Source organism: Trichechus manatus, unplaced genomic scaffold (assembly GCF_000243295.1).
Source record: "Trichechus manatus latirostris isolate Lorelei unplaced genomic scaffold, TriManLat1.0 scaffold00096, whole genome shotgun sequence".
In the NCBI taxonomy this organism is placed as follows: Eukaryota; Metazoa; Chordata; class Mammalia; order Sirenia; family Trichechidae; genus Trichechus; species Trichechus manatus.
Window position 1 is genome coordinate 3,570,837 of NW_004444032.1, and position 24,208 is coordinate 3,595,044.

A 24,208-nucleotide genomic window follows, 5' to 3' on the forward strand; every position below is an offset into this window, starting at 1 on the left:
CTATGTACGATTCCTCAGTTTTCTCATCTGTAGAGTGGGCATAATAATACTACTTACTCCCTAAGTATATAAAACCAGTTGCCGTCGAGTCCATTCTGATTCATGGAGACCACGTGTACATCAGAGCAGAATTGTGCTCCACAGAGTTTTCAGTGATTGAATTTTGGACAGTAGATCATCAGGCGTCTCCTCTAGGGCACCTCTGGGTGGACTTGAACCTCCACCATTTTGTTTAGCAGCTAAGTGGGATAACCATTTGTACCACCTAGAGATTCCTTTTAAAGGTATAAACCCATGCCGTTGAGTCAATTCCGACTCATAGCGACCCCGGTGGGACAGAATAGAACTGTCCCATCGGGTTTCCAGGACTGTAATCTTTACAGAAGCAGACTACCACATCTTTCTCCTGCAGAGCTGCTGGTGGGTTTGAGCCACGGACCTTTTTGTTAGCAGCCTAGTGCTTTAACCACTATGCCACCAGGGCTTCTTCCTCTGAGGGTATTGTTGTTGTTAGGTGCCGTCGAGACAGTTCCAACTCATAGTGACCCTATGTACAACAGAACGAAAACACTGCCTGGTCCTGTACCATCCTCATGATCGTTGTTATGCTTGAGCCCATTGCTGAGGCCACTGTGTCAGTCCATCTCATTGAGGGTCTTCCTCTTTTTGTTTTTGCTGACCCTGTACTTCACCAAGCATGACGTCCTTCTCCTGGGACTGGTCCCTCCTGATAATATGTCCAAAGTATATGAGACAAAGTCTCGCCATCCTCAGTTCTAAGGAGCATTCTGGCTGTACTTCGTCCAAGACAGATTTGTTCGTTCTTTTGACAGTCCATGGTGTATTCAACATTCTTCGCCAGCACTATAATTCAGAAGTATCAATTCCTCTTATGTCTTCCTTATTCATTGTCCAGCTTTCGCACGCATATGAGGCGATTGAAAACACCATGGCTTGGGTCAGGTGCACCTTTGTCCTTAAAGTGACATCTTTACTTTTTAATACTTTATAGAGATCTTTTGCAGCAGATTTGCCCAATGCAAACATGTCGTTTTATTTCTTGACTGTTGCTTCCATAGATGTTGATTATGGATCCAAGTAAGATGAAATCCTTGACAGCTTCAATCTTTTCTCTGTTTATCGTGATGTTGTTTATTGGTCCAGTTGTGAGGATTTTTATGTTCTTTATGTTGAGGTGTAATCCATACTGAAGGCTGTAGTCTTTGATTTTCATCAGTAAGTGCTTCAAGTCCTCTTCACTTTCAGCAAGCAAGGTTGTGTCATCTGCATAACGCAGGTTGTTAATGAGTCTTCCTCCAATCCTGATGCCAGGTTCTTCTTCATATAGTCCAGCTTCTCGGATTTTTGCTCAGTATTCAGACTGAATAAATATGGTGAAAGGCTACAACCCCGATGCACACCTTTCCTGACTTTAAACCATGCAATATCCCCTTGTTCTGTTCGAACGACTACCTTTTGATCTATGTACAGGTTCCTTATGAGCAAAACTAAGTGTTCTGGAATTCCCATTCTTTGAAATATTATCCATAATTTGTTATAACTCACACAGTCGAATGCCATTGCATAGTCAATAAAACACAGCCCTCTAAGGGTATAGTGAGAATAAAATGAATTAGTCCATGTAAAGTCCTGAGCAGAGTGCCTGTCAGGTGGTGAATTCACACACACACAAAAATATATTACCCAATAATACGATTATTTTAAGTGTATTCCTTTATCCCAAGATGGATTTTTACACATTTTCTTTTATTATATCTTAAATATCTGAAATAATAGTGAATTTTCTCCCACTGTGAAAAGCAATTACAGTCATTTTCCTTGAATTACAGTAAATGACAGTTGGATAATATTAATTTAGCTCTGTGTCCTCGGTTGTATCTGTCATTCCCATCCTCCACTTCTGAATAACAAGAGAAATTTAGCTTCAATTGAGGATGCTTATAGCAATTTGTATTCTCTTCCTTCATGCCTCATCAGCCACCTGCTCTGTGTGTGTGGGGGGGTAGGGGGACATAGGTAGTGGGTGTGGAAATGACCCTACAGAAATGTGTATTGGTTGTTTTTTCTCATGTGAGAGGTCAGGAATATGCATGGTATAAGAGGAGTTAAGCCATGTAATGGAAATTGTTAAATGTATCTGTCTAGATTTAGATGACAAAAGACAATAAAAAATGCTCCAAACAGCCATAAATTCAAATCCATATGCTGCCTTAGCAATCTGTTTATGGTGCTTCCTTCTCCCCATATATGGAAGAAGGGAGATTTTGGATGACAGAGCTATTATTTAAAGCAAGTATCTAGCCATGAAGGAGTCCCCGGTGGCACAAATGGCTAAGCGCTTGGCTACTAACTAATAGGTTGACATTTCAAATCCACCCAGGCTCCTTGGAAGAAAGGCCTGGTGATCTTCTTCAGAAAGGTCACAGCTGTTGAAAACCTTGTGGAGTGGTTCTACTCTGACATACATGGGATCACCATGAATCACAGTCGACTCCATGGCAATCTAGTGAAGAGCAAGCACAGAGGGTTGGTAGATTCTGAGCCTTTTGCTAATGTCCTAAACTTCCTTTTCCCACATGTTCCCTAAACTGAAGCTACACTGAAGGAATTTCACATTCTTTGGATGTTGGCTGTGTCTTCTGTGCCTGAGGCAGCCAGCCATTTGATTCTTTTATCACAGACACCTGGATATTGAAATTCAGTTGGGATTTGAAGCTCATGGTAGCTGGTGCATTGATTTTTCTTGGGTTGATAGTAATTTTATGTTTTTGAACATGCATAGCATATTGGCTAAGGAAGAATTGCCTTTTTTTTGGAAGAATTTCTTTTAAAAACCTAATTTTTCTTTGAAGTCTGTTGGCTGCCTCTTTAAAAACATTGTCTTTCATGTTAAACACTAATTAATATTTAAAGAAAATGTATAATGTTTCTGAACCTGGTCAATTATTTCTAAATGTAAGGATATAAAGATAATCTCTGGGTAGCCACCATACACTCCATCTCAGGCACAGCTGCTTGCATCGTCTTAAAGCGTTACTGCCCCCTCATTCGAGAGCTTTCAGTAGCTCCACCTTGCCTATAAATCAGTCTAATTCCTTAAGTTCTCATTTGGTGTTTTTAATATGACTCTGTCCCTCCTCTCTAGTCTTATCTACTACCTCTTCCTTAGTAAACCCTCAAATTCACCAAACCATTTTACTCAGGGATCTTTCAACAAAACTAACTTTTCACGTTTGTTCCTGCCATTCTCCATGTAAAAATGTCTTTGCTTCTGTTTTCCGTCAAGGCCCAGTCTTTTCTGAGGCCTGTCTCAGCTCTCCTCAGGTCACTCCTTTTCTGAACTCCTAAAACGATTTTTGATCTTTGTTGTACCATTAGTTTGCCAGCTCTTGGTATTATTATTTTCATTTCTGAAGGTTCTGGAAATGAGACATGAGATCAGGATACCACAGAAGATGACTAACCAGCTTCCCAGACTGGATAATCTTAGTTCTCAGTTGAGGTGGTTCCTCCTGAGATGGCAGATTTCCCATTACATGTTGGTTTTACTACAAGTTTCATTCTCAGAAGATGATGAAGTTCTTCAGCCACCTGCTTCATTATGGAAATAATAATTACGATTAGTAAACTTGACATATACATTTTATGAACTTCTTTTAAGACAAAGACTGTGCTTTATGTATTCTTGCTGTTCCCTGCAGCTAGCACAGGGACTTGCATTCAAAATGATGGTCAATACACATTAATGGTGATTATCATTAATAATTAAGAGAAAAATTTGGGTTAGAAATCACCTCTCTTGAAATGGCATCTTAAAGTAGATATTACACAGTGGTTCTTAAAACATAACCTTGGAGATCTGCTGTGGAAATTTCTTAAAAAAAAATCATGTAGTTATCATGCTTATAGTGTGACTTAGGATCACTATGTTTCAGTTCCAGGCATAAATTAATTTATTTATGATTTTTCTCTTAGCACCTCACATAATATTATCCAGGCTATCACTTCAGCCTTATTCCCCACTGCTCTTATCAGTGCATCATATTTTCTTAAAAATTAGGTTGTTGGGCTGTTGGGTGTTCTGTGAAAATATTCTACATTTTCCCACTTTACACTTTTGATCGTGCTATTTCATCTCCCTAGAATGGCCTCCCCTCCTCTCATCCTCATCTTAAATTTCTTCACCTGTTAAAATCTTTCCCATCCTTCAAAGCTCCTGAAATAACACCTCCTCAATAAGATTATTCCCGATTTTCTTTCTTCCAAAAGGATGTCCTTTTTAGCCCTTTTAGCTCTTTGTACTTCTGCCACTTATTAGATTCTCTTTTTCCTCATAGTATTTTTTAAATCATATCCTCCGTACAGATTTTACTTCTTAATGGCAAGAACTTGACTTCACTTATGCTTGTGTCCCATACTATGCCTAACACATTGCTGTGGATCTAAATGGTGTCCACAAGTATTTATTAACTTAAATTAGGACTGATCAAAAGCATTATTTGTACTTACATTAAATCTGAGTAGCGCTGTAATTTCAAATGCAAGTTTGGTAGAGAGTTTGAGATCTGTTCTTTGTTAATAAAGAATTAATATATTCAAGTTTTAGTTTCTTGGGCACTTTTTTTGTGTTTTGGATTATAGACTTATAAGAGCATAAGATATTAAGCCTTCCAGTGGATGATGAGCACTCAGTATGGTTTTGTTAATATTAATGAAATAACATGGCACAAAACAAAAAAAGATCTTCTTAGGTACAAATAAATGAAACTCTTTGGGTCAGATTTTCTCATTAGTGTACTTATTTCTGCTTTTTAGAATAATAACAATGATACCACTGACATGCAAACCTATTCTCTACTTTTAAAGATAATTTTTCTTTGTGCATGTGTTTGTTTTATGCTTTTTGGATGCTGCTCTGTATCTCAGAAGAGAAGCAAACGTTTATTGTCGTGTGTGCTCTCCTGATTTACTGTAAGCAATTTTGATGTTACGTGAATGACCTAATGGATGTTGAGCTTAACTTTCAGGATGAAGAACAATTAGAAGAGGAATGAATCCTTAAATAGTAAATAATTTTCAAATGTGAAACTTTTCTTCTCTTATAGCGAGAGATTTTTCTTGAGACTGAATAGAAACGGGCTTCCCAAAGCCCCAGATAAACCGGAGCGACACTGCTCTCTCTTTGTGGTGAGTGGACCTTGTTTCATCCATGAGGCAATGCTTCCAACTGTGCTTCATGTGATTTAGCAGAAATAAATTATTGTGAGAGAACATAGTGAATTTGCATGAATTTCGTGAATAACACACAAATGATATTAGTGCCCAGAAGCCTGCCACCACCATCCCCAGTAGCACCTTTGTTCCTTTAGTGCGTGTTAGACCTGTTATACTATTTATCAAGTACAGTGGTGCTAGGACTTAGCAAGACAGCTAGTGTTTCGTATATATTTAATAAGCGTCTGAAGAATAAGCCAGTGAATGCGTGAGTGAGAGAATAAACGAAGAATGCACTTTCCTTTTTGAGTATTACCTGACATCCATAGACCTAAAGTAAAGTTGATTGTGGTGGTATTTTTGTAACAGGATTTGAACCATACGCTTCTGCTACAAAAATTTCATTTGGAATGTCTGTGTTCGTCTTTGTCTATTATTTGTGAAAATAATGCACTATACCCTTTAAATGCTGCCGTGTAAGTTACAAGTTCTAAAATAACCAGACTTTGTTTTTTGGTAGGATTTGGGGAGCAGCGAGCTCAGGAAGGACATCTATATCACCGTGCACATTATCCGAATTGGTAGGTACCACAGTTGTCCTTGTGGTAGGGGCAAGTACCAGGGAGAAGAAACGCTGAGAGTCTTCATGTGCTTGTGATGCATTTTATCTGGATCAGAAAGAAGTCAAGGCCGATTTTGAATCCAGGAATCATAGGAATTCTTCCCTGGCCTCCCCAACCTCACATTCAACCTCCTCACCCACCATAAATAGATTTTGATCTCTTTCCATAAATCATTGGTAGTTTATTATGTTTCATTTTGTTTTATTGGACCACCTAAAAATATGTGAATCAAAAATTTTGTATTTGTCTTTTTAAATTCTAATTTCTGTTAACAGCTTAAAATAAAACTTTGAGGAGCTGGGTTTCCTACAAGTTTATGAAAGTGTTACACCAATTGTGCAGATTATTGCAGAGTACTATTCCAGAAGGTGCTACAAGAAGAGGGATATGAAAATACTGAATAGTGTATTTTTTCTTTCATTTACATAATTTTGTCAGCTTATTAAAGGGTCTGAGAAGTCCTACAGGGAAAAATAAATGCCTTAGAGCTTGGCTGCTAACCGAAAGGTTGGCGGTTCCAATCTACCAGCCACTCCTTGGAAACCCTATGGGGCAGTTCTACTCTGGCCTATAGAGTCGCTATGAGTCAGAATTGACTTGATGGCAAATAACAACAACAACTTTGTTGACACTAATTTTCCCCACACTTGATTTGACCACAGTATCCTTTATTTAATGTAATCTTTCTTAGCATCTTGTAGAGCACACTTTGGGAAATGCTACTCTACAGTGAACTTAACCAGTAGGCCAGAATGCAGACATAAAATCAGACATTGTATGGCAGGGGTGCTAGGTAGAATGAAGATGGTGTAGCCTACACGGCTTTTCTATTAAAACTAACGGGCTGATAACTGGGAATTTGTTCCCACTTCTTCACTAGCTGTGGTACATTACTTGCATGGGAGTACTTCTGTAGATAGTAATGTCTCACCAGGCAATTCTCCTATTAATCTTTACTCTTACAGTCTTTTATCTATGCGTATGCTAACCATATTTTGCATTGAGAGAAAGTGTATAATACGTTGTCATTCTGACATAGATTTTCTATGTATTTTTTTCTCATAAAAAGTTCTGAAAATCCTTTTCATTTTATTCTGTTTTTACATTTGAGAGATGATTGAACAAAAAATAAACCGGTTTTGGTTTGGTTTTGTTTTTAAGTGAGTGTGTGAGAAAAAGTTGGAACAAACGTTTTAAAATGTTAGAGAATTTGGAATGCATACTACATGTATTTGTGAGATAAAACCCGTCTCCTCTCAGGATGGCAGCCATGCAGTTTGTTATATAATATTGTGTTTTTTGTTTTAATTCAAATGTATAATACCAATTATAATGTAAAATGTGGTTTTTGTTATCTTCATGTAAACACTACTAAAATTTGAGTATTATCTCCCACAGTGTTGAGAGAAAAAGTAAATAGCTTTTGCTCTCAGAAGTGTTTTAAAAGATATCCACAGGTTTTTGGTGGTAGAAAAACAAGTAGCAGAGTGAGAACATGCCCTGCTTGACAATGGCCTAGTCAGGTCTGTCCCTCACTTTCAAGGTCATTGCAGAGGAAATCAGCTCAGTGACACTACCCAAGAAAGAGCTCTGGTGGCGCTCTACTGCTAACTGCAAGCTTAGCAGTTCGAACCATCCCACCAGCACCACAGGAGGAAGACATGGTGATCTGCTCCTGTAAAGAGTACAGCCTACAAAACCCTATGAGGTAGTTCCATTCTGTCACATGGTACCTAACAAGAAAAACAACAGTATTACTCAAGGAGCCCTGGCAGTGCAATGGTTAAGCACTCGGCTACTAACCAGAAGGTTGGTGGTTCAAACCCACCTAGCGGCTCCTCAGGAGAAAGACCTGGCAATCTCCCCCTGTAAAGATTACAGCCTAGAAAATCCTATGGGGCAGTTCTGCTCTGTCACATGGGGTCACTATGAATCAAAATCAACTCGACTGCATAGCATCTGGGGTCTTCAGAGCTTGTGAGTGGCTATCTAAGATACTCTACTGGTCCCACTGCAACTAGACCAAGAGAGAATGAAGAAAACCAAAGACACAAGGGAAAGATTAACCCAAAGGACTAATGGACCACAACTACCACAGCCTTCAACAGATGTGTCCAGCACAACTAGACGGTGCCTGGCTACCACCACTGACTGCTCTGACAGGGATCACAATAGAGGATCCCAGTTAGAGCTGGAAAAAATGTAGAACAAAATTATAACTCACAAAAAAAGACCAGACTTAACTGGTCTGACAGAAACTGGAGAAACCCCAAGAGTATGGCCCCTGGACACCCTTTTAACTCAGTACAGAAGCCACTCCTGAGGTTCACCCTTCAGCCAAAGATTAGACAGGCCCATAAAACAAAATGAGACTAAAGAGACACACCAGCCCACGGGCAAGGATGAGAAGACAGGAGGGGACAGAAAAGCTGGTAACGGGGAACCCAAGGTTGAGAAGGAGAAAGTGTTGGCATATCGTGGGGTTGGCAACCAGTGTTACGAAACACTATGTGTATTAATCGTTTAATGAGAAACTAATTTGCTCTGTAAACTTCATCTAAGGTACAATAAAAAAAAAAAAGAAGATGGAAACAAACAAAAAATCAGCTCGATGACATCCAACAGCAAGTATTACCCGTCATAGGGCTGCTTTCAAATAACCAACCAAAAACACCCATTGCCATCAAGTTGATTCTGACTCATAGTAACCCTATAGTACAGAATAGAGCTGCCCATGGGGTTTCCAAGGCTGTGATCTTTATGGAAGCAGACTGCCACATGTTTCTTCTGTGGAGCGGCTGGTGGGTTTGAACCACTGACCTTTCCATTAGCAGCTAAGCACTTAACCACTGCACCACCAGGGCTCCTTCACCTTTCATATACACAGTGTTTTATTAGTGATGTTATTTTTTACTAAGACTTCTATGGTCATTAAATATTCAGTGCTTCACAGTGAATGTTGAATAAGAAATTTCCTATCCCCAGCTTTGTGAAATGAATACATTTCTGGGATTATCGTAAAAACTTGCTCAATGATCATGTTTACTGTTAGACATTTTGAGACTACAAAGAAACAAGATTCAAGGCAAGACACTCTAAGAAAGGTTTAGGCTTGATCTGCTAGCTCCTTTGATGCAAGGAAATGAAGGAGTAGAGGAATTGTTATCTATCAGGGACAGATACCTTTTACTTTTTATAGAATGTCCCCTGTACTTGCTTTAGTGGGAAAGGGCATGTTGACCTTTACTGCTTTCAGAGAGCAGGAGCAATAGCACCTTGCTTCTGGGAACTTAAGCCCAGGTGTTTGAGTTGGAAAGACCGGGAAGGAAAAGGAAGAAATCAGTAGTTGTATACCCTCCTGCCCATCACAGTTATTAAGTTCTTTCAAACTCTGTTCTCCCCTTTGTGCCTGGTTGCTAAATATCTTTACCTCCCATCTTTCTTCCCACTTAGTGAATTTCCCTAGAAATCTGACCAGAAATGTCAATTTTTATTAATCCTAGGGTTGGGGGCACCAGGGCTGGTATCAGTCGTCTTTTCAGAATAGTAATTGGATCAGGTTTGGTATCCAAAGCTGTGGTTTCCACAGAGCCAGGAGAGAAAAGTTGAGTTTTTGAGGACATACTTGCATGTGGAAGTTGGGAGTTACGCTTCACAGCAGTCAGAGAGACAGAAACCCGTTCCATAGTCTTCTCAAGTTGTCATGAGAGTAAAACTCCCCATTTTTGTTACTTTGGGAGCCTCTCCCCACCCCCACCATTCTTCTTTTGTATAGTTCTAGCTGAAGTGGATGAAAAAAGAAAAGACTGGTACGCATGCTGTACACTTATAGAAACTCACAAAAATTTAGAAATAGAAGAATCTTTAGGAATAATCTTGTTCAGAGTTTTACAAGCTTTATTTATTTATTTTTATTTGTTTATTTGACTAATGAACTCTTTCATGATATTAAATAACTTGGAAAAACTCCACCCAGAAATCTCCTAAACACTTTGTGATCTTGCATTTATAAGGAAATGATTAATTAAAAAAAAATTATATTTTAGATCATGATATTAACAAAGTTTGGACTATATATTTCATCCTAATACAATTTGCAACAATATTCAAAACAGAAATAAGTTGAGACTTTTTTGCATTTAACCAAATGTTGGTCGTTTCCAGTGACCCACATTGTAAATTAGTTGAAATCAGTTCTTTAAGTAAAAGCATGACTGGCTGATGAGTAAATTCAGATATGACATTATGAAGTGTTTGGCTTGTAGGCAGAATATATATTAAAACATAGATTGAAATTTAGCTACATATTACAGCATCAGGTGATGAAAACCTGATATTTATAATTCTTACATTTTGCATGTCCTAGGAGCAACTGCCTTATTTTGACCATTTTTTAGTTTTGATTCTAACTGATAAAATGAGAGGGTTTCCAGCTGCTATTTGTAAGCATTTTCCTGAAAAAAAAGACAGATTGCAGAGGTAGTTTACCTTTATTACTGATGAATGAAAGCCAAAATGGATATTGCCATCTCTTTTTTTCTATTTAACATTGGTTTTTGGAAGTGCTAGAGACATGTTGTGCTATATGAGAATTTCATTCTGGTGGGAGCATTAACTTGTTATATTTCAGCATCAGTATAGTTTCTACTTCCTGTCTTCAAAATTATCCATTGACAATTAAATACCAATAATAAGTTACAGCAGTATATCAATAACATTTTAAAAAATGTATGACGATTTAAGCAAATTAAAACCTTACAATATTCAAAACCACCCCAAAAGATTTCAGTGTTCAACTGAGTTTTAACAGCCAGAGCACAGAATCAGGAACATGTTCCTTTGATCACCACTAACTGCCATCTATGCTTACTGCTGTACTTCAGAGAATTTCATACTTTCATTTCAAAGGTGAAATTTTTGAAGGATTTTCTAAAAGATGAATTCTTAAACCATCACTGCCTTTAATGACATGAAGCTCCTGGGATGCATTCAGAAATCCCTTGGGGGAGGGGGCTTCCAAACATGGGATGGGCTCCAATCCTTGTGTTTTCTAGATAGAAACTGATGTCCAGAGCTTAAGCTAGGTGGTTGGAGAGAAGAGTCCAGAAACGAAATGATGTCTTCTGTTGCCCCAAACCAGTATTCTTTCCATTGCCCAATTAATTGCATTTTGTATGGCCTATCTTGTAGCTGTATATACCTCTCATTAAGATGCATCTAATCAGATGGTTCCATGGGTCATGTTTGCTCTTGGACAGGTCGAATGGGGGCAGGAGAAAAGAAGAATGCCTGCAGTGTCCAATACCGACGACCCTTTGGCTGTGCAGTTCTTAGCATTGCTGACCTGCTGACAGGAGAGACAAAGGATGACCTCATCCTGAAAGTGTACATGTAAGAAATGTGCATGTGGTGAGGACTGGGGTGGGAGCAGGTCACGTGTAGATCCTGCTGGTCATATGGGTAATGGAAGAGAAGGGATGGGTTGGGCTCAAGAGCTGTTCTTGGAAAACAAAAATCTGTAGATTCACTACAAGTAAGCCCACAAATCCCTATGTGCAATTGTGACTACCTGTGAATACAGAATACATCGATTATGTGGACTGTCCACTGCATAGAGTATCCCCTGTGAATTTAACCCCTGATGCATCTTTACCCCCAGTCCGTTAATTTATCCTTGAAAAAGGGAAATCATTTTTAATAAAACTTAATTAGAACTGATTAGAATTAGGAAAGAGAAGCTCAGGTCACTTCCCTCCTTACTCTACAAAGGAAGTCACATAATGTATGCCAAATCCTAAGTTTTAAAACATACTTGGTTTTGGATCACCCCACCCTGAGTGTCCCCTACTAGCTTGCTCACTGACAGCTGATCTGCAGTGAAGTCTTCAGAGCACCCCTGGGGTTCCCACATGCCTAGTTTGAGAACCATACCGCCGGCAACCTCCGTGAGTGAACTTGCTCTAGTTTTCTATTCTGGTGTTTGTGTTGATATATCCAGCATGTCAATAGTTTTTTCATATGTGGAGGTAGCACAACTGGCCTCTGTGGGATTGCTTTTTCACCACCTCTGAGGGTTCCCTGGATTTCCCCACTGTCCACCCAGAGCCCCCAGGACCTGAGCCACACATCTGCTAATTAGTTGACGAAGATTTGTCTATAGCCTATGGTTTAAGAGCAGAAACTCTTTATCTCCTATAAGAGAGATAAAATATATGACCTTAATTTTAAACTTGAAAACTTCTGAAGCTACTACCTACCTACCAGTTGCCATTGAGTCAGTTACGACTCCTGACAACTCTGTGTGTGTCAGAGTAGAACTGTGCTCTATGGGATTTTCAGTGACTGATTTTTCAGAAGTAGATAGCTAAGACTTTCTTCCAAGGTGCCTCTGGGTAGACTTGGACCTCCAACCTTTTGGTTAGCAGCCAAGTACATTAGCCGCTTACACTGCCATGGCACCCTCAGTTTCAGCGGTTAGGGTAAATGCATGTTACTCTTCATTCTAAACTCTACTAGTAGTCAGAAAACATGATTTATTTTAAATAATACTGATGACAATATCCACTGTTTACTGTGCACTTACTATCTGCTAGGAACTGTGTTTAAATACTTGGTTCATGTTGTATCACTTTATCCTCACAACAAAGCCCCAAAGCAGATGCTATTTATCTCAGTTTACACATAAGAGGACAGAGAAGCTAAATAACTTGCCCAAAATTACACACCTAATAAAGAAGGGACCCAGATTTGAAGTCAGAACCATCAGACTCTAGAAGATGAACTATCATGTTGTCCCTAGGTTTTATGTTTCTGGATGCTATTTCACCCTGCTGTCTTTTAATACCATAATGATATTGTCATGTGGCATTGCTTTTTAAGAAAACTAAAGTTCTTCACAAACACAGTCTCATCGTTTCTTAGAATATGCCTTCTAGGTGTGAGTAGCAAGTGCTATATTTGTCTTGCCACTGGGAAAACTGAGGGCTCACAGTTACATATGTTAGCCTTAATTATGCAGCCAGCTGAGGAAGACCCATGAATTCCAGCTCTGCCTGAGAGACACTTGTGTAAAAATAAATTTTGCTGCCCTTTGTGGTTTTTATTGTCTGTTTTTGCTTAAACATCAAGTAAGTTTCTGGATAATAGTTGCTGGAAGAGGGAACTGTTAAAAATGCCAGTTCAGCAAATTGTAAAGCCCTTACAAAAAGGAATACTAACCCGTCAAAACAGTCACTGTAGGTTAAGAAGGAACTGTGAATTTATAAAACATGTTAGGAAAGTGCCTGCTAAAAACAATTCAGAAGAAATTTCTATTTCCTAAGGGCACTTAATCCATAGTGAATCAGCACTCAAATACAGAACAAAGGTCTGGTCTGAGCCTGGAAGATATTCCAGTCACATACTTTAGGAGTTTTGATTTTATTCAGAGCTTTGTAGGTTAAAAGCATGAACTCTAGAGTCACTTAACGATCTAATGGAAAGCGAGCCATCTTCCTTCCTTCCCCACTGGGCTGAAGGAAGAAAACAGGGAGCAGAATGTACTAAATGGCAATTTGGTATCTTACAGCCGGACAGGTAGGATGATTTCATTCCATCTTAATTTTCCGGCCTACCAAGGTTCAGTGTTCTGTTTGGCACCCCACTGTTAACGGGCTTGAAAATAACTTCTGTCATGTTTCTCCTGGAAAAGCCTGTGGTGATAAAATAAAAAAAAAAAATATGTAAGCAAGTAATGGTGAATTATCTGCTACAGATAAGAGCTCTAGGAAAGGAGTCCGTACTGTGGAACATTTTGATGGATGGTGCTATAGAATCTTATTTTCAGTGCTCTTGGGAGAGAGCGCTCATAGCTAATAAAAGATTGTGGCAAATTTGCTAAAATGTCCAGATGAGGGAAGTCGTTCCTAGGATAACTGGGAATTCGAGGCAGTAAAAGCAGGTTGTTGTTGTTCTTGTTCTTAGGTGCTGTTGAGTCGGTTCCGACTCACAGTGACCCTATGTACAACAAAAGGAATCACTGCCCGGTCCTGCACCATCCTCACAAGCATTACTGTGTTTGAGCCCATTGTTGCAGCCACTGTGTCAGTCCATCTCATTGAGGGTCTTCCTCTGTTTCCCTGCCCCTCTGCTTTACCATGCATGATGTCCTTCTCCAGGGACTGGTCCCTGCTGATAACATGTCCAAAGTACATGAGACAAAGTCTCACCAGCATCACTTCTAAAGGAGCATTCTGGCTATACTTCTTCCAAGACAGATTCGTTTGTTCTTCTGGCAGTCCATGGTATATTCAGTATTCTTCGCCAACACCATAATTCAAAAGCATCAATTCTTCTGTGGTCTTCCTGATTCACTGTCCAGCTTTTGCATGCATGTGAGGCAGTTGAAAATATCGTGGCTGGGGTCAGGCACCCTATAGTCCTCAAAGTGACATCTTTGCTTTTTAACACTAAAAAGAGGTCTTTTGCAGGAAATTTGCCCAATGTAACATGTCATTTGAATTCTTGACTGCTACTTCCATGGATGTTGATTACGGACCCAAGTAAAATGAAATCCTTGACAACTTAAATATTTTAACCATTTATCATAATTTTGCTTATTGATACAATTGTGAAGATTTTTATTTTCTTTATGTTGAGATGCAGTCCATACTGAAGGCTGTCTTTGATCTTCATCAGTAAGTGCTTCAAGTCCTCTTCACCTTCAGCAACAAGGTGGTATTATCTGCATAGTGCAGGTTCTTAATGAGTCTTCCTGCAATTCTGATGCCTCGTTCTTCTTCATGTAGTCCAGTTTCTCAGATTATTTTCTCAGCATACAGATTGAGTAAGTATGGTGAAAGGAAACAACCCTGACGCACACCTTTCCTGATTTTAAACCACTCAGTATGCCCTTGTTTTGTTCAAATGACTGCTTCTTCGTCTATGTACATGTTCCTCATGAGCACAATTAACTGTTCTGGAATTCCCATTCTTCACAATGTTATCCATAATTTGTTATGATCCCCACCGTTGAATGCCTTTGCATAGTCAATAAAACACAGGTGGACATCTTTCTGGTATTCTCTGATTTCATCCAAGATCCATCTGACATCAGTAATAATGTCCCTCATTCTGTGTCCTCTTCTGAATCCAGCTTGAATTTCTGGTAGCTCCTTTTCGATGTACTCCTACAACAGTTTTTAAATTATCTTCAGCAAAATTTTACTTGCGTGTGATATTAATGATTTTGTTCAATAATTTCCACATTCTGTTCGATCACCTTTCTTTGGAGTGGGCGCAAATATAGATCACTTCAGTTGGTTGGTGTCATGAATTGAATTCTCTCCCCCAAAATATATGTCAACTTAGCTAGGACATGCTTCCCAGTATTGTGTGATTGTCCACCATTTTGTCATCTGATACGATTTTCCTATATGTCATAAATCCTACCTCTCTGATGTCAAGGAGGCAAGATTAGAGGCAGTTATGTTAATGAGGCAGGACTCAGTCTACAAGATTAGGTTGTGTCTTAAGCCAGTCTCTTTTGAGATATAAAAGAGAAGCAAGCAGAGAGACATGGGGACCTCATACCACCAAGAAACAAGAGCCAGGAGAGTAGCATGTTTTTGGACCTAGGGTGCCTGCAAAGAGAAGCTCCTCGACCAGGGAAGATTGATGATAAGGACCTTCCTACAGAGCTGACAGAGAAAGTCTTCCCCTGGAGCTGGCACCCTGAATTTGGGGTTATAGTCTCCTAGACTGTGAGAGAATAAATTTCTGTTTGTTAAAGCCATCTACTTGTGGTATTTCTAAAAGCACTGGATGAATAAGACAGTTGGTCAGGTTATCTGTCTTCCCGGTTTCTTGCCATAGACAAGTGAGTGCTTCCAGCATTGTATTCATTTGTTGAAACATCTCAGTTGGTATTCTTTCAGTTCCTGGAGACTTGTCCTAATGCCGTCAGTGCAGCTTGGACTTTTTCCTTCAGTACCTGTTGGTTCTTGATCATATGCTACCTCCTGAAATGGTTGAACGTTGGCCAGTTATTTTTGGTATAGTGATTCTGTGTATTCCTTCCATCTTTCTTTGATGCTTCCAGCATCGTTCAACATTTTGCCCATAGAATCCTTCAGTATTGCAACTCGAGACTTGAATTTTTTATTCAGTTCTTTCAGCTTGAGAAATGCTGAATGTGTTCTTCCCTTTTGGTTTTCTAACTCCAGGTCTCTGCACATTTCCTTATAATACTTTGTCTTCTAGAGCTGCCCTTTGAAATCTTCTGTTCAGCTCTTTTACTTATCATTTCTTCCATTCGCTTTAGCTACTTTACGTTCAAGAGCAAGTTTCAGAGTCTATTTTAGGTCCAATTTGGTCTTTTCTTTCTTTCCTGTCTTTTTAATGACCTTTTGCTTTTTTCATGTATGATATTCTTGATATCATCCCACAACTCGTCTGCTCTTCAGTCATTAGCGTTGGGTGTGTCAAATCCATTCTTGAAATGGCCTCTAAGTTCGGGTGGGATATACTCAGGATCATACTTTGACTCTCATGGACTTGTTTCAGTTTTCTTCAGCTTCAACTTGAACTTGCATATGAGAAATTGATGGTCTTGTTCCACATTCAGCCCCTGGCCTTGTTCTGACTGATATTGAGCTTCTCCGTCATCTCTTTCCACAGAGATATTTGATTTGATTCCTGTGTATTTTATCTGGAAAGATCCATATGTATAGTCACCGTTTATATTGTTGAAAAAAGCTATTTCCAATGAATAGGTCATTGGTCTTGCAAAATTCTGTCATTCAATCTTCGGCATTGTTTCTATCACCGAGGCCATATTTTCCAACTACTGATCCTTCTTTGTTTTCAACTTTTGTATTCTAATTACTAGTAATTATCAATGCATCTTGAATGCATGTTTGATCAGTTTCTTACTGCAGAGTTTGGTAAAAATCTTCAATTTCTTCTTCTTTGGTGTTAGTGGTTGGTGTGTAAATTTGAAAAATAGTCGTATTAACTGTTCTTTCTTGTACCTGTATGGATACCACCACTCATCTTTCAGTTTGTCGTACTGTGGTCGTGCGAGCATTGCTGTGATGCTGGTAGCTATGCCAAGGGTATTTTATATACTAGAAAGGTCACCCATGGTGGACAGATTTCAGCAGAGCTTCCAGACTAAGGCAAACTAGGAGAAAGAACCTGGCAATCTACTTTTAGAAGAATTGACCAGTGAAAACCTTATGAATAGCAAGAGAATATTGTCTGATATAGTGCCAGAAGATGAGCTTCTTGGGTTGGAAGACACTCAAAATAGGACTCGGGAAGAGATGCCTCCTCAAAGTAGAGTGGGCCTTTATGATGTGATTTGAGTAAAGCTTTCAGGACTTTCATTTGCTGATGTGGAATGACTCAAAGTGAGAAGAAACTGCTGCAAACATCCATTAATAATCAGAATGTGCAATGTGTGAAGTATGAATCTAGAAAAATTGGAAGTTGTCAAAAATTAAATGGAACACATGAACATCGATATCCTAGGCATTAGTGAGCAGAAATGGTCTGGTATTGGCCATTTTGAATCAAACAGTTACGTCTTGTATGCCAGGAATGACAAATTGATGATGAACGGTGTTGCATTCATTGTCAAAAAGAACATTTCAAGATTTATCCTGAAGTACAGTACTCTTAGCGATAGGATGATATCCATACACCTGCAAGGAAGACCAATTAAAGGGGGATAGTGGGCCCAAATGTCCATGAATCATCACGAGTCACTGGCCAGAGGGCCAGCCAGCGGTTTATTCAGACAGCTGATGAGTTTTACACACACCCAGACTTTCACAGTACTGATTGGAACATAGACATAAACCATTCCTAGATCTAAACCTTAAAAACCTTAACAGCCCACCAGGTTAATGACACCATGTACCCAAATAAAGATAACATGAGCTAGTGAGTGAGAAGAGCTACAAGAAAGAGAGAGAGAAGGTTGTGAGAGAAAACAGCAAAATATATGCCCTTTAGCCCAGGTGTATTAACGTCAATTTCATTTTGCTTAATTTGTTGCATTTGATGCTGGCCAAACTTGGTCATGTTATAGTAGGCGAAACTTGCTAATAAGAACTAACATTTATTGAGCATTTACCGTGTTCCTGGTGTCCTAAGCTCAAACTTACTGCTAAGGTCCCAGGTGGCACAAATCGTTTGTATTTCACTACTAACTGAGAAGTTGGCTGTTCAAACCCACCCAGCATTACCATGGAAGAAAGTCCTGGCAATATGTTCCCATTAAGATTACCAAATCAAAAAAAACCTATTGCTGTCAAGTCAATTACAACTCATAGTGACCCTATGGGACACAGTAGAACTGCCCCATAGGGTTTTCAAGGCTGTAATCTTTCTGGAAGCAGACTGTCACATCTTTCTCCCATGGAGTGGCTAGTGCATTTGAACCACTGACCTTTTGCAACCAAGCGCTTAATCACTGCACCACCAGGGTTTCTCCATTAAGATTATTGCCAAGAAAACTCTATGGAGCAGTTCTACTCTATAACATATGGGGTCACCATGAGTAGGAATCGAGTCTGTAGCAGCGGGTTCGGTTTAAGCTTATTTAATGTTCTAGTATATTACCCCCATTGTACAAATGAGGAAAGTGAGGGACAGAGATAGTAAATAACTCACCCAAAGAACAAAGCTCATTGAATAATGAGGATTCGAATCCAGGGAGTTGGCCTTTTAGTCTGCACTACCTTCCACTGTGTATAGTGTTCTCTGAGATATTTTCTTTTCTCCACTCCTAATCTGTGAGTTGTTCATCCCAGCTGCTTCTGTGGTAAGACAGGTGGTCAGACATTACCAAATATAGACATTCCTTCTCCCCTTGGAACACCATGCTGAAACTGATAGTCATCTGCTGTGGTTTTTGGAGACTCCCAGGGAAGCTTATGTGGTCGTAAAACATTATAGTGGTTGTAACAGAAAGGACAGGTGTGCCATTAAGGTCAGTTGCTTGCTCTCAGGCATCGTTAAAGTTTAACAGAGTATTAATGTTTTCGTAGGTGTAACACAGAGAGTGAGTGGTACCAAATCCACGAGAACATCATCAAAAAGCTGAATGCACGTTATAATTTGACTGGCTCCAATGCGGGTGAGTTTTTTCCCTTATGCTTCTCATTTTATACTCTTCTTGTCTGTGTGAAAGGGAAAAATGATCAGCACTTTGTTTTTCTCTCTAGTCACTCCCTAAATTTGAAAAAGCTCAGTCAACATTCTGGTAGGTCTCCCTATGCTATGATAGGCTTGCAGCTTTAACTGTCTGTAAAATATATATATATTCTATTCCAGTTAGAAACAAGGCAGACAATCTGGATTTGCCCAGTGGTACCAAGTCTTGAGATCTCTAAGTTGTTACCAAGAGCTAAAAACCAAATCACAAATGTGCTTGGGTTCATGACTGTTTTTGTAGAATTGGTTGATAAACTGAAGTTTGTCAGTAAGGTCCAAAAAAACATGCTCTACTACCTATAGATGGCTGCCAGCAAGCAACATTATTGTATCAGAGAACAAACATGCAGGTTCACATATTGAAATTGGCAATAAACTCTAAGGAGAGTGATGTTGACTTCATTATCATGTAGTGAAAATTTATATGCATAATTGTTCAGAGGGGAACTGAGATATTATGTGGCATTGTAGATTATATAATGTTACATTATGTAACACATATTATACATTATACAGTATAATGTATAATATATTTTATAGCATATATAAGGAGCCCTGTTGGCAGAGTGGTTAAGCTCTCATCTGCTAACCGAAAGGTTGGTGGTTCAAACCCACCAGCTGCTCCACAGGAAAAAGATGTCACAGTCTGCTTCAGTAAAGATTTCAGCCTTGGAAACCCTATGGGGCAGTTCTGCTCTGTCTTGTGCTGTCTCTGTAAGTCGGAATCAACTAGATGGCAATGGATATAGCATATATAGATTACTGACAGCTTTAAATAGTTTGGTGAATAAACAAAAACTAGGTGAATATTTTTCACTCCTACCCTCTTCTAATCCATGTTAAAACAAATGAACTATGCAGTTGTGTACTTTAATTGATGTAAAGAAACTTCAAATTAGGTTAGCCATTATTTGAACTGAATGTATTGTTTTTTAAGTTAAAGACTTATTTTTGAAGTATTTTGGATGTAAAAATTTTTGTGTTATAGTCTAATTTGCCTGGCAATTAGCAGAGCCAGAACGTAAATTCAGGCCACCTGTTTTTCAGACCTATGCACATCTTGCTAGACCACAATAACCCACAAAGAGAAAGTAACTGTAGGCAAGAACCTTGTGGTTCAGGTCAATGAGAGTTCTTAGTATCCATGACTCGCATATGTGGGAATGCTTCAGGCTGTAATGAATGGTGAGGTCAGCTTCCTCCTCCCTCTCCCAAGAGTTGGGGAGGTAACTTGGGTTTTATTTGGTTTGATTTGATGTAATTCTGATGATCATTTGCTTTGGAAAAGTCCTACATACACCACTGAATAAACAAGAGACTCGGAGCACTTCCTGTTGAGGACAGAGTCCCTGAAGGACCAGAAGGAGACAGTAGTAGTGGAATATAACATGAAGTAATAACTATACTTTATAAACTGGTACATATGATTCTCTTCTCTTTGCCTGTAAAAGGATTATAATAGTATTTATTGTATATTGTCAGAATAATTTTATTTAATTGTAGCTTCAGGAAAACAAAGAAGCTACTGCTATTTTCATACTTTTCTTGCATAATTTATTGGTGCTTCTAGTCAAATCCAGTAGTTCTGTTCTAAACCTTTTGATGTTTCTTGACATCATTATCATTAAATACACTCTAAACCTGTGCTGTCCAGTTTGGTGGCCACCAACCACACGTGGCTATTGAGCACTTGATACGTAGCTAATACAGCACTAGAATTGGAATGTGCTATAGGTATAAAATACACACTGGATTTGAAGACCTGGTGCAATAAAAAGAATGTAAAATAGCATAATATTAATTTTTTATATGAGTACATGTTGACATAACATTTTGGATATATTGGGCTAAATAAAGGATATTATTGAAATTAATTTTGTTTCAATTTTTTAATGTGGCTACTAGAAAATTTAAAATTATGTACATGGCTTGCACGTACTACTGTAGACTCAGTTTAAAGGATTTTTTTTTTTTTAAGTTCTTCTTATGCCTCACAAACAAGTTCATTATGCCTTCCTCCTTTCTTTCTGTCCACTAACTGTGGGTAGAGGAATCCGTAGCCACGTGTATCCTGTTCTTTCTCCCCAAGAGTCCCATTACTCTTAATTTGTTTGCACTTGCCTCCTATGTGAATACATATGTATAAAACTAACCCTAACTTAAGATTTTTGTATGTATTCCCTTACCTCCCTGCCATCACAGATGCAGTCTAGACTAATCAGGATGGGTTGGGCTGCTGCAATACACTTCCTTACCAATTCCATGTCAGCTCCCAAGCCTTTCTCCTTTTCAAATTTGCCATGTATGGAACAACAAAATTCTTCTGTTGTTGGATTGTTTAAACATATCATTTCTATTGTCCATACTCTGAGGTGGTACCCAATTGCCTCTTGAATCATGGGGAAGTTCTCGATGATGGACTCTGATTTGGACCTCCAGATAGATTCATAACATAACTGAGCCTGTCTCTATGAAGCCTCTGTTAGGGGTCACATTTCTGGTTAAGCCAAGCCACAAATTGCCCTCTACTTGCAGACAAGTCATCTCTTAGAGAGTATAATGTAGTATTTAAGAGTTTTGCCTCTGGAATCAGGGTGCGTACCCTAGGTTTGAATCACAGTTTTGTGATTCTAAGGGTTATTGGGAGGATTAAAAGAGAAAGTGTATACAAGCACTAGTACAGGACTTGATACATAAGTGTGTATTAAATGTTAGCCTGTGTTATTGTTTATCCCCTTCAGAGCCATCATCTGGAATACGCTGGCCTTTCCTCTAAGTCAGGTCACCTTGTTTCATTTTCTCAAAGCTAATCCTGATTTAATCTCCTTAAAGACTTGTAGAATAATAGAATTGGACTACTGATAGGTTAGATTATTGAAACAGCCCCTCATTAGTTCTTCTGTATCTTCTCAGCTAATTTGATTGTTAGTATCTCTTTCTAGGTCTTTTTTAATTTAATTGTTGTCCTTCTGATTACATGTATTTACTCCAGGAAGGAAGGACAGAATATTCTATTTCCTTGGACAGTTCCCCAGCTGTTTAGGCATGCTCCACATGTTCCATGGACTCTGTCCATTGTTTTGGCTGATTATCCACTTACCCTTACTGGCTTCCTGGTTAGACTGTACAAGAAAGTGAGATCCAAACCACCTTAATCCCTGAATGTCACATTTTCTGTTTGCAGCCTTTGTACGGAAATGAAGAACTAGTTGTTGCATCTTTGGAAAGAGTGAAAGATACCATTATACTATAAAGCCCCAAATTCCTGTTTAACTGCATAAAGGTTTCCCATCCCTTTGTCAGGATCCACTCTCCTTTTTGCTGCCTAATGTGATACTTAGACTCCTAGGCAGCCTTTTGAGAAGTACACTCTTTATACCATGGCTTTGAACTGGTCGTTTAGGTCCGAACCCCTGCTAAGAATTCACATTACCACCCCAGATATACAGTATCAGAATCTACAGTTTAACAAGATCCCCAAGTGATTCTTACATGTGATAAATTTTGAGAACCACTGCTCTCCTAGAGGACCCCTGGTGGCAGAGTGGTTAAGAGCTTGGCTGCTAACCAAAAGGCCGGCAGTTTGAATCAACAGCCGCTCCTTGGAAACCCTGTGAGGGCAGTTCTCTTTTGTCCTGGAGGGTTGCTATGAGTCGTAATTGACTCTACAGCAAAGGATTTGGTTTTTGGTTTGGCTCTACTAGTGGTTCTCAGAATTTATCCCTAACCAGCAGCATTATCTTCACCTGGGAACTTGTTAGAAATGCACATTCTCAGCAGAGGTTCAAACCAGAAGCAACCGGTTCTAAGCCCTGCTTTATACTCAGTTTCCACTGCAAAGCCCTGTCTGCTCTCCTGGCCTCAAGACCCCAGCACCCTCTGTCCTGCTTCCTAAAAGCCTGGTCTGAGCTAGGCCCACACAGCCAGCATCTATCTGCCTTCTTTCCCTCTAGTCTCCAGCAGATCCTTTTTAGCTCACTCAGGCCAAGGCAAACTCAGCCCTAAGCCTCATCACTCCAAAATAGTGTTCCACAGAGAGAAAATTCAGGAAGAACCTTTTAAAAAAATAAATCCTTTACTCCTGCCATCAATGTTTCTACTCATTATTCTTGGTAGATCATTGTTCTCTGTCACCTTGATCTTTTCTCCATGAGATGGTTGTGAAGAAGGGAGTTGTATGGCCAGCAGGTAGATATTCAGGAGCTGTTCGGCTTCATTATCGAACGAAAGGCACTCTAATGACTTCCTTAAAAATAGTGTGGGAAGCAAGAGTACAAGAAATTGAAATGGGCAATTGGGGTGCCTCATGTTCAAACTATCACAATGGTTAGATAGGTTGGCTCCCACTGTTTTCTCCTTGGACCACCTAATTGTTGATTAAATGGAAGCAGTACCGTCAAACGTTTTCAAGACAATTGAGTTCACTTTACAAAGTACTGCATTTTCTGCCTTCCCCTGCTATTCCTTGGTCATTGGTACTAAAAAAAGAAAAACTTTGAAATTAGCTTTGGAAACAAATTCTACTAGCCAATTTCCAGGCACTTTATGCTTCATTGATGTTCTCCTATCTCGTCCCTTTAATAGATAAAAGGTTTCATCTAGCCAACTGGTTTTTTTTTTCCCCTCTAACCTAAGACTTGTGTTGCAGAGGTACATTAACCATTATCTTTGGTGAGTTTAGAAACTAGGAGAAAAGTACAAGTGATCCATTTAACTTTTAAAGATAAAAAATAATTAAAATGTCTCTATGGTTAAATTTAGTCAGATTGAGTAATTTGAAATCTCCAAGTTGTGCTGGGTAGAAATTTGAAAATCCAGAGGTAATATTGAACGAATTTGAAATTCTAAAAACATGCATTAAAATGAGCCTAATTTAGGTTTGTTGACCAAATGGTTATTACAAGTGTCACCTCTGACAGACATTAGTGGTTGAATTCTAGGAATGTGAAGAAAGACTGAGCCAGTATGATTTACTGAAGCAAGTTCAGGTCTAAGACTTGAAATAAAGTGTCTCAAAATCATTGGCTATGGTTAAGTATGTCCTGAGAGGAACTTCAAAATCTTTTCACATTATCTCTGTATTTATGAAGTAGTATTTCCTGTAGTCCACACATGTAGCTTGTAACTAGAAAAAATCCTATTTCCTTATC

The 24,208-nt window shown here is 39.0% G+C and overlaps 1 protein-coding gene across 1 annotated transcript in view; it reads left to right on the forward strand.

Annotated features, from left to right (window-relative positions):
• DOCK4 (dedicator of cytokinesis 4) overlaps positions 1-24,208 on the forward strand; it is a 481,731-nt gene that overhangs the window by 274,018 nt on the left and 183,505 nt on the right. Inside the window, exons 9-12 of the mRNA XM_023737032.1 lie at positions 5,127-5,208; positions 5,756-5,816; positions 11,117-11,249; positions 18,893-18,981. Coding sequence (XP_023592800.1) covers positions 5,127-5,208; positions 5,756-5,816; positions 11,117-11,249; positions 18,893-18,981 — 365 coding nt within the window. The remainder of the gene's footprint in view (positions 1-5,126; positions 5,209-5,755; positions 5,817-11,116; positions 11,250-18,892; positions 18,982-24,208) is intronic.